The 11,763-nt window shown below is 44.5% G+C and overlaps 1 protein-coding gene across 2 annotated transcripts in view; it reads right to left on the reverse strand.

Annotated features, from left to right (window-relative positions):
* The window catches only part of pax5 (paired box 5), a 53,355-nt gene extending 46,376 nt beyond the window's left edge, over positions 1-6,979 (reverse strand). For both annotated transcript variants that reach the window (XM_054603881.1, XM_054603880.1), the window contains exon 1: positions 6,842-6,979. In XM_054603881.1, coding sequence (XP_054459856.1) covers positions 6,842-6,887 — 46 coding nt within the window. In that variant the 5' untranslated portion in view covers positions 6,888-6,979. The remainder of the gene's footprint in view (positions 1-6,841) is intronic.
* Positions 6,980-11,763: the final 4,784 nt, after the last annotated feature.

The raw sequence follows: 11,763 nt of genomic DNA on the forward strand, positions 1-11,763 counted from the left end.
GATCTCCATCGTTAAGGTGGAGGGCTGCAGGGCCCCTGGTGCGGTGTGAGGGGGGGGGGGGGGGGGGTCTTAAAAAATACCAGCCGGACGCCCCCGCTTCAGTCGGCCACTTTACTGACACACCGTGACCTCCAGTAAATGGAAAGGGCCACCAGTTCCCTTCAGTATTCGGTTTTCCTAATTTAAAAACAAAAATACGAATCGGTGGACAACGTGTCACAGGCTGTACTTTGACTCGGGCTAGTAAAAAATAAAAAATAAAGATATTTAAAAAAAAAAAAAAAAAAAAGATTTAGAAAGATTTTTTTTTTTCTTCTTCAGGTGGAAGGAGGCAAAGAAATGGCGTCAAGAATGGTAACCAGAGCCGGGCTCCCTCCCCATGGGGACGGGACACCGCAGCGGGTCTGTTCTGAGAGGAGGGGAACGACAGCGACGGAGCTCATTCCCTCCGCTGCCCGTCCGCGCCGAGCCGCCTCAGTCCACACGGCACACACATTCAAAGTTTAGAATTTTTTGCCCCCCCCAAAAAATAAATAAATAAATAAATAAAAAATGATGGAGAGCAAACAAAGTAGCCTCCCTCCCTTTCCTCTTCTTCTCGCTCCGCTGGCCGTGACCCCTGAACTGCGACTTAGCCGGTTGAGAGGAGGAGGAGGAGGAGGAGGAGGAGGAGGGAGGAGGAGGAGGGGTGGTGGGGGTGAACTTTCTCCTTTAAGTCTGTTAAAATATTTAATTAAAAAAAAAAAAAAAAAAGAAACCCTTTTCGAAAAATTTGAAAAAAAAAAAAAAGAAAAAAAAAGGTATATTCTTTACAGATCCACGGTCATGTCTTTCTTCCAGCGCATTCTTCTTCTTCTTCTTCTTCAGAAATCGTCCTCGGCGGGTCGCTTGCACGTGAACACTTGATAACCTCCCGTCAGTAGCGCGAGTGAGAGCGGATGACTGCTCACATCCTGAAGTCTCGTATCCACCGGGGCCAGAAGAAGAAGAAGAAAACCATTCAATCAAAAAAAAAAAAATAAGAAAGAAAATACAGAAAATTGCGCAGCGGGGGGGGGAAATAAAAATATATAATAATCTATATAAGAACTCTCTGGTTAGAGAAAGAAAAAGCTTTGGAGTTGTTATCCTGTGAGTGTGAAGGAAAGGCAGCTCTCGGTCTCTCTGTTATCTCCCCCTCTCTCTCTCTCTCTCTCTCTCTCTCTCTCTCTCTCAGTCTCGCTGCACAGACCTGTGTGACTCCCGCGCGCTCTCTGTGTGAGTTTCGCGTGTCTTTCTTGCGCTGGACGGGAAACACAGCCCTGTCTCCAAAAACAACTCAAGAAGGGTGTTAGCGCTCTAGTTCTATCCGGCTCAGAGCAGCTGTGTGCGGACGAGGACGGCGCGGAGAGGACGGAGCTGCCGGCGCTGCAGCGGGTCAACGGTGGGGCGGCACGCCGCGTTTCAGGACCTGCTCTCGTGCGGACAGCGCCCGCGCTCCCAAACCCCTGGAACCCTAAGCCACGCGCGCCGGCCCAGCTGCCCGTCACTCACGGCGGCGGCAGCCAATCACGACGCGTTGTGCCGCCCCCCCCCACACACACACACACGTCACCGAGAGCGCTCTAAAGCAGAAGTGGGCGGAGGCTGGGGGGGGGGGGGAGCGCGCCTATTGGCTGCCTGGAATCCCGTGGGCCAATGACGCCCCGCGCGTGCATCGCCCGTCCGCCAATGGGGAGGCTGCGGTGAAGCGACGCAGGAGGCTCGTGGAGTAAATGATCATATGTTTAATTTCAATTAACGAAGTGAAAAAAAAAAAAAAAAAAAAAAAAAAAAAAAAAAAAAAAAAGGACCTTAATGCCTTTATACCCGTTTGCGCTGGATTTATTCATGTCAATATTAAACGGCTAATTAATTGAGTTTTACTAAGAAAACGTGGCTTAGTTACAGCAAAGGCTTTGCAGGAGAGAGAAGGCTCGGGGAACTTTAGCAGGAAGTGTCCCTCTTTCTGTATTATATGGAAGAAGAAGAAGAAGAAGAAGAAGAAGAAGAAGAAGAAGAAGAAGAAGAAGAAGAAGAAGAAGAAGAGGGGGAAAAGAGGAGCAGAGAGGCATCTTTTAAAGGTCCTCCTGCTCCTTTAACTACCTTCTCGGGCCTGCAGAGCTGTCAGGTGTTGTGGAGACAGCCCTCCTCCCACACAATGTTATAAATCTGTAGCTCGGGGAGAATCGAGAGAAAAACATATGAAACATGCATTCCCGCTCATTACCTAATTGATTGCGCATCGAAAAGCGGATTTTTCTAATGAAATGCAATTGGCGAGCTACTCCAAACTGAGAGAGAGACAGAGAGAGAGAGAGAGAGAGAGAGAGAGAGAGGGGGGGGGGGGGGGATTCATTACGTGGTCGTCCCACCTGATTTGAGAGGGCACAGCTCAGCCTCGCCCCTGTAATATTAAACACACAAATAGCCTAAAGCATGAGCCAAATTAAAAAGTGTTATTTCCCCCTTCTTTCCCTGTTTTCTCGACATTTAATCATTCCAGGTCCTCGCACGAGCCTCCGATTGGACACATTAGAGCTACACGCCGACTATTAGGTGTCTTTTAATGGTATTATTGTTGTATATGCATCAGCGTGCATCATGTCGGAAGCCTTGGTCGTTAAAGAGCAACAACAATAAGGCCTCGCTCTCATGGTGTTACATGTTTGATGTAGCTCAAGGCGATGCAGCTGAAAAGGTCAACGCGTGATGTTATTCAGGCTGTTCCATTTATCATTTTGTATTTGTAGATTTCTTGCTTTGAATGATTGTTTTCCATAACATGCGACTTAAAAATACATGTCTTCCTCCTCTTCTTCTTTTTTCCTTTAGTTATTGTTTTTTGTTAAAAAAAAAATAATTTAGCCAGAGAGTGAGAGGTTTTCTTTGGGCATTGCTCCCTCTCTCTCTCTCTCTCTCTCTCTCTCTCTCTTCTCTTCTCTCTTCAGTGGAGCAGCCGAACCACGAGGGGGCGTTCAACCTTTTGGGAAACGTGCCCGAGCGCGTGCACGCAGATACACACGCGCGCAAAATCAACCCAAAAAAAATAATATATATATATATAAGGGAAAACTTTTTACAATCGACAAAACTTGACCTTAAAAAGTCTTCGGAGCAGGCCGATAAGGGTCACCCATAAACCGAGCCGGACACGTGAAAGCACTGCAGGCCCGCGCGGGATCACTTTCTCTGTGATTTGATTGTGATCTGTCAAATAAACCACTCTGCCTCTCAAACCACAAACATGGCTTCATAAATCTTCACTGAATCCACGTATATAATCCCAGTGACGTTAAAGTGCTAATCCTCATTCATGTTTCACATCTCTTCACTGAGGATTCGTGATTTAGGGCCTCATGCACAAATCTGACAGACAGCACGTTGATTCTTTGTTATATATATTTTTTTTAAACGATAAACCGAAACACAAATAAAGCAGAATACATTGAAAGAAATTGAAATATGATATTCAGACTTGGATCGTGTACCAAAGACCAGGGCCACATCACCATTTAGGCCCCAAATAAAGGCAAGGAGCTAAAGTAAGCGAACACTGCTGCGAGAGAAAAGGGATATATGTCGGCTATTTTCTTTTTATATATTTATATATATATATATATATATATATATATATATATATATATATATATATATACATGTTACAATATACATCTTCCTATATTTAGAGTTATCTTGCCTTCTTTTCTGTATGCCTTTCCTTTTCATTTTTGGAATGAAACGAGTATTTTATTTCGGGTGTCTCCAAACAGGGTTACAAAAGCACAACGATATGCTATTTCGGACCTTTTATTTTTTATATATTGTTTTATTTTCTGTTTTGCATGGTGCTCGCTCTCCCTCCCTCCGCAGCCTGTTTTTTTTTATTTATTTATTTATTTGTATTTGTTGAAATCCAGACTAGAGCGCGTTCCATCTCCACACAAGAAGTTAACCGCAGCCGCCCTTGTCTCTCCGATTTGCAAATTAAATACATAAGCAATTAAAAAAAAAAAAAAGAATCCAAAACACAATCAATCATGTATACAAATTGTTGTTGCTTTAGGGGTTGGAAATTTTGGAGGAAAAAAAAAAAAAAAAACTTCCATCAGGGTAGGACGACTTTAATCCGGGGGTCCAAAGCTATTACCATATTTCATTACCTCTCCAGTGCTGGAGAATGGGGAGGGGGGGAGGGGGGGGGAGAAAGGGGTGCGGATACTTTTTCTGAAACATTAGTAAGAATGCGGTGGAGTTGTTGTGATAATCATTTGGAGGCAAATTGGAGACAATGTTGTTGTTTATGAGCGCCCTCTCTCTCTCTCCCCCCCCCCCCTCCATCCACCAGGAAGGCTTCTGCTGTTTTGCTTTGCTTCTTTCTTTTTTTTTATTTTATTTATTTATTTTTTTGCGCCCGAGCCTCGAAACGAAAAAGCAATGAAAAATTAATAGCGCATGTTAACTCCACCAGCTCGTTTATTACACGCCGGCTGACTGTAAACATAATGAGAAAGCTTCCGTATCTCCTCTTAAGTTTTCGTTCGCTTCTAATATATATATATATATATTTATTTATTTATTTATTTTTAAAAAGTCGTAGCTGATAAATAAAATATATGGAGTGAAGAGAGAGAGAGAGAGAGAGAGAGAGAGAGAGAGAGAGAGAGAGAGAGAGAGAGAGAGCCGTCGGGGACTCGGTCCCTCGGCCTGATCAGACGGACCTACCGGTTATCCTTGGTCTCCATGGTAATGTAAGTATAAGGCCGTAACGTCACACCTCGCTCGCATGTAGGGCACTTGAGGTCAAAGCGGAAGCAGGAGTGTATGCCATGTGAGGTCATCTCCCTCTCTCCCCCCACCCTCCCCTCTAACTCGCCCCTCTCTCCTCCATCTCTCTCTCTCTCTCTCTCTCTCTCGCCGCTTTTCTTTGGGGTTCAACCTCAGAATGCTGATTGTTGGGCCTCACCTCTCCCAGATGGTTGTGGGTCTGCTTGGTTCGCGTTTTTGGTAACGACTTGAATCAGTGATTGCACACGAGGAAAGAGAGAGAAGGAGCGAGGAATCACAGCTTGGCTCTGTGGGAGCTTTATCATTGGAATTAAAAGGGGGAGGTTGGTATTTTTGTTTTTAATTTAAATCATTAAGATCAAAGCCCAAATGGTTTCTTTAAGACCTACCTACCTACCTTTATTTATTTTGTCTCCTTATTAAAATACTAATTCAACATAATTCACTGCCTCTCTGTAGTCATCAGGCGGGGACTGACATGGCGGCCCCCGTCCCACAGGGCGGGAGGAGAGGAGGGCCTCGCTAGATCCACGTCTCTCCCCTTTGCACCCCGAGCACGTAGATCTTAAAGTGAGAGGAAGCGAAGAGGCCGTAGGTAGAGGCCCCGGGGCCCTAAAGACTCCACGCGCCGACACGGGGAGGGCCTCCTTTAAACTCTGATTTCCTCCGTGGTTAAAAGGTTATTATCCAATTGCTACAAATCCCATTGCTTTCCCCGTTTACCGGGGGGTCAGGCCCACTCCACAAAAGGGACTGCAGAAAGGGGGCATCGTTTGTCTTACAGGCATTATTCCCACAGAAGGCCCGGGCGCGAGCTCATTTATTTCCATTATTGGGAGAACACACTTATTGATGTGGCTCCTTTGTGGACATGAGCATGAGAAACTGCGCCATATGCACTTTGCGCCCTAATAAAAGTGCCTTTCACGTCTTAAAACATATCTGCGTGCATCACCATAGTAACATGCGAACAAGAGAGTCATAAGAGCAGATTTGTTTCCCTTCCTGGAGTAATGGGAACAGCCCTGTGAGAGAGGATCACCTGCCCGCCGGCTCTTAATGACAAACGACGTTTTATCAATGCAGCCGCAGCGGGCAGCGATATGAAATGATGTGGTATCCGTTGGGTGCCATAACGAGGTCGATGGCCGGATCCGTTCCTGTAGCACACCCCGCTGTGTTATGAATAGGCCTGTGCGAGATGAGCCTGTTGAATAAAGTCATGCAGGAGAGAGCCGGAGCGCGGACTCCTCTGGAGGAGCGTTTAATCCTCAAGAAGGTCACAGTTCTCGTACAACACGTGAAAGGTGATTAAACTCATGTGAACAAACGTGTGCGCAAGCAACTGTGTGTGTCCCCTCTTGGCCGTGCCAAACACACACACACGCACGTCAACAGACACACACACTGCGCAACATCTTGCACAGGTGACCCGTGCGCAGAGCAACACGTGGATCTGACCTGAGCCAGGATGTGGTGCCAACCCCGAACCAACAAGTTCAACCCCTTTTATGATTTCATACCAGCTTACGGTGCCAACATGTAAATGATATTAATAATCTTATTAATAATGATAATGACTAAACAAATCAATTACTGGCATCAAAACCATATTTTAAACTTTCAAAAAAGATCATAAATCTTAAACTGCAAAAGTCTCCAGGCATATTTTTCCTTTTTAAAGTCTCATATTTTTTTTTTAAACAGCAAAAAAAAGTGCAGTAGCTCATCATCATGACTCCGAAAACTCAAGATAAAACATGTTGATAAGTGTACGGACAACAAGTCGACTCTTTTTCCCTCCATATTATTTACCATAAAGGACTACTCCAGAAAACTTTTTTACTACTTCGAAAGAGTCAGGACGCCGCGCAAAAGTTTCAAAAAGAAGTATTTCTCATAACTTAGATCGCCCCAGATAACTTCCACAAGCTCTATTTGAAAGTTTCGCCTGAGCAAAAACAAAAGCAACAGCTGTGTAAAAGAGATCAGTTCAACTGCTCGTGAAAGTGAAATTGAGCCGGTGCCACCCTACCTGCTCTCCCGAGCCGCAGTGCAGGACTCCTGGGGCCCTGGTCCATGTTGCCCGGTTAGAACGGGGGGAGGCGATGAGAGGAGGAAAAAAAAAGGAAAAGAACAAAAACTTTTTTTCCCCAGTGTCTCCCTCTCTTCCTCTCTCTCCTTCTTTTCCCCCTCCACTCTCTCCCTCTCTTCCCCTCTCTCTCTCTTTGGTACTGTTTTCCCCCTCTCTCTCTCTCTCTCTCCTCTATCCCCCCCTCTCTCTCTCTCTGGCTCTCTGCTTTCCTCTCTCTCTCTCTCCCTCTCTCTCTCTTTTCTTCTTCTCTCTCTACAGTACTTTTGGGGCGAGTTGTAGGTTGTAATAATTCGACCCTCCCGCTCCCTGTTGCCCTCCCTGCCAGTGCTCAGTCAGCTGCAACTAAACGCTTTAGGTGGAAAAAAAAAAAAAAAAAGAAAAAGAGTGTGGGTGGGGGTGGGGGTGGAGGTGGGGGAGAGCGTGAAATGATCACGCCGAGTAAAAGAGCCGCTCTCTCAATGTGCACTCATGTCCTGTCCTCCTCCGAGCGTGCACACACAACAAACACGCGCAAACCGCACGGCCAACGCGGACGTACACACAACACAGAAACCTCCACCCTTTCTCTGCACCCCCCCCCCACCCCCCCACCCCATTGCTGGCATCTGTTACCAAGTTCCACTTTACTAAACTTTCCCTGTGTCCCCCCCCTCTTTTATGTTCCGCGCGCCTCTCCTCTGGGACTAGATATATAGCTGTGGAGTCAGGTTAGCGTTCAGCGTTGTGCGTGATGCAGTAGCGGTGTGTTTATGTATCTGTACGTACAGCGTCCTGCTTCCCCACACTCTAACCCGACGACCGTTCACGAGACTTTCTCCAAACTTCTCCCGCTCCTCTGCGGGGGTTTCACCTGTAACGCACAGGCGCTCTTTACGCATGACGCACTGGCTGCGCAGAGCCGCGGAGCAGGTGCAGTCCACCGCTCCGCGTCCGCCGCTCCGCCGCTGGGAGAGTCCTCTGCACCTCCCCGCACGTGCTCCGGTCCTCAGCTCCCGGTTGTATTCGCACCTCTGGTGAGCGCATGACATTTTTATTTAAATATTAATTTGCCAACTGAAAAGTTCCACTCATACTGATACCGGCCGTTTTGTTTTTAGTTCCCATCGAGAACTTGCACACGTGCGCTCTAAACTGTATTAGTTGTGACGTGGGTTTGGTCAGACTGAGGGCTGTGGCCGGCCTGCCCCGTGTCCTCCCGTCTTTCCCGCTCACACCTTCATTTCCCCCAAAAAACGCGCGCTCACACATGTCCATGAAATAAAACACAATTAAAACACATCACTTCCTGTCAAAAGAAGGCTGACAGTCTCAGTTGGGAGAGACATTTCAACAGGCCATGTTAGGCGCGAGTGCGTCCAGCTGTACGTCTCAAGAGCGTGACCCGGAAGTGAGAGGCCTCTTTGTCAGATAATACCCCCCCCCAAAAAAACAAACAACATATTTTTTTTCCTGCTGTGATATAAAAAGATTCAGAATATGTGAAAATGAGCAGACAAACTGAATGAGGCCAAACAGGGGACATGAAGGACACTGAGACAGTGAGGACAAACAGGGGACATGAAGGACACTGAGACAGTGAGGACAAACAGAGGACATGAAGGACACTGAGACAGTGAGGACAAACATGGGACATGAAGGACACTGAGACAGTGAGGACAAACAGAGGACATGAAGGACACTGAGACAGTGAGGACAAACAGAGGACATGAAGGACACTGAGACAGTGAGGACAAACAGAGGACATGAAGGACACTGAGACAGTGAGGACAAACATGGGACATGAAGGACACTGAGACAGTGAGGACAAACAGAGGACATGAAGGACACTGAGACAGTGAGGACAAACAGAGGACATGAAGGACACTGAGACAGTGAGGACAAACAGAGGACATGAAGGACACTGAGACAGTGAGGACAAACAGAGGACATGAAGGACACTGAGACAGTGAGGACAAACAGAGGACATGAAGGACACTGAGACAGTGAGGAAGGACAAACAGTGGGACAAACATGAAGGACACTGAGACAGTGAGGACAAACAGAGGACATGAAGGACACTGAAGGACAAACAGAGGACATGACTGAGACAGTGAGGAGGACAAACAGAGGTGACATGAAGGACACTGAGACAGTGAGGACAAACAGAGGACATGAAGGACACTGAGACAGTGAGGACAAACAGAGGACATGAAGGACACTGAGACAGTGAGGACAAACATGGGACATGAAGGACACTGAGACAGTGAGGACAAACATGGGACATGAACCGTCACAGAGGGACACCGACATTTAAAAAAAGACAACTGATATAAAAACTTCTCCTTCCGGCCGTCTCGTGTCTGTCCTCCAGACAGCCCCGCGGGGTCTCAGGGTTCACGCGCAGACCCCCCCCCCCCGAGACAATTGAGTGCTGAACAAAAGCGCGAGACAGCGACCCCATTTTGCTCCGCTTGTCGCCTCGCGCCGCAACACCGCGACCCTGACCTCCGGCTCGCGCCCGCAACATCAAATACATAAATAGTGATGTTTCCACGTGGTGGCGGGAAAAAAAAAAAGAAGGATCTCTGACCTTCAGAATAAATCTATTAGGCTTTACACTGCTGTGATGGAGGCTCCAACGCACCGCAGCAGGGGACGGGAGGGGGGGTTAAGGTCCGTTTATCAAACTGATTTGTGTCAATATGTATTAAATTGAATACAGACATATTTATTATCCTAATAACCCCATGTTGTGAGTTATGAGATTGCTGAGGAGTTATTGATATGAGGCTGTCTTCAGAGTTACAGCTGGAACCTAAATGTACTCCCTGCTCTCCTGGAACAGATCTCGAATCTTGAATTGGCAGTCTTGGCTCATCATATCTTTTTTTTTTTTTTTTTTTTTTTTTTTTTTTTATAAAATAAAAAAAGATATTTTATTGTATAAAAAAAGATATGAGACCCAACAGTTTTATCTGTATTGCTTGGCCTTTTCCTAAAGGTGCAAACTCTGTACACTTATTTAGCTATTAGAAGAAATGGAGTTTTTGTATTCTGCAAGTTTGAATTTGGGTGATTTGCTGGCAAGCTTAATATTGAGGGACAGGAAGAGGAGGAAGGCATGAAAAAAAGAATATCTCTAGGGACCATTACAGATAAATAATATTAATAAAGCCTATCTGAATGGCGCTTTACCTGATTATTAAGTGTTGTCAATGTGAAAATTAGACAAAGTTGATTGACATGAGCAGCACGGAATTTAGAAAATATAACAGTTTTATTTGTGAAATTCACATTACTCGATTATTATTATTACTATTATTTAAAATGTGCTGTCATTAGTAATATAATATTTAAAAATTATTGGTATTATTATTTTTAATGTCACATTGTATTTTTTTTTTAAGAAAACAAAACAAAAATAATGTATACATTACTTATGTATTTTGAGCTGTAACAAGCCCACCTATATTTGGCCTGTATTAAATACTCCCCCCCCCCTCTATCAACGTCTTAATGTATCATTCTAATACTCTGCATTACTTTATGTATTGAATCGTTTCCACAGCCTCCTTCCATCCTCCCCTGCAGCCTCGGGGAGGTGTCGCTCCTCCTCTCATAATTCGCCATAGTTTAGATATTAATCAACGCTTTGTTTGTTTTTCAGCCCCGTGCTAATTAATGTAATGAGGTTGGGGGGGGTTGTTGGATCGGTGACCCGAGCTCTGACCGAGCGGAACCGGAAAGAATCGCATTAGGGCGCGAGAAAGACGAACTAACAATTAGAAGAATAAGTCCAGACGTAAACACCGGGGGAGCCGCTCACACCACGGCCTGGGTCTGCAGGAGAGACCGCTCAAGAGGCCCGACCTCAATGTGGTGCTGAAGAGAGACAGCTAATGAATAATTACATCTGCATCTCTTTGTTTGTTTGTTTGTTTGTTTGTTAGCTCTTAAAGAAATATCCACAGCCTTTACTTATGCAAAAGTACCTCAATGTAAAATACTACTTCCATGTAAAAGTCATGCCCTCAAAACCTTACTTTAAGTATCAATGTACTACTTTAATTATTAAATAATAAAAGTTCTCATCACGTAGAAAGGCCCCTTTTCATCATGTTGTATTCATTATATTCTATTACTATTGACAATATGTTATTGGATTATTATTCCAGGTGCATTAACATCTAAGCAGCATTTTTTTTTACATGAAGCTGCGTCTAATTCTAATGTAATTATAATTGGTTTAAATCTATATATTTTGTGGTTGTTTTATATGCAAAAAAAAATAATCTGAAAAGGAACTATAACTGTCGGATAAAAGGAGTAAAAAGTTCAATATTTACCTCTGAATTGTGGGAGCAGAAAATGTAAAAAAAAGTAAAAAAGTAAAAAAAAAGTAAAAATACATCAATTCTGTACTGCTATGCTCATAGACTTATTTACACCTCTGAAAAAGTGTCTATACTCATATCTTAGTAAATGTTAATTATCAGATTTTACTTCAAAGCCAACCCCATTTGGCAGCACTTTTAGAAAGAAAAGCTCGGTTTTGCATTTTAATATAATATATTATATTTATATAAATCAGCTTGGCTTAAGATGAAGGGAGGACTATTTGCTTTGGCAAAATTAACATTGGAACAATTTATCTCCAAATTTTATTGTAAAATCTCCCAAGACTCAATAATCCCACTCCTTTCATTTTTGCTTTTTTATTGTCCTCTTTTTTGTTGTTTGATTCTGTTTTTGAAGTTTTTGCTTTCCCACCCTGGCGTCTGCTTCACATTCTATGAATGCTTTTATTGTGAAGCACTTTGTACGTTTTGTAATAAAGCTTTACTTCCTAGCCCACTGACTTACCCACCAGGAGGGTCCAACTC

Source organism: Anoplopoma fimbria, chromosome 9 (assembly GCF_027596085.1).
Source record: "Anoplopoma fimbria isolate UVic2021 breed Golden Eagle Sablefish chromosome 9, Afim_UVic_2022, whole genome shotgun sequence".
NCBI lineage: Eukaryota > Metazoa > Chordata > Actinopteri > Perciformes > Anoplopomatidae > Anoplopoma > Anoplopoma fimbria.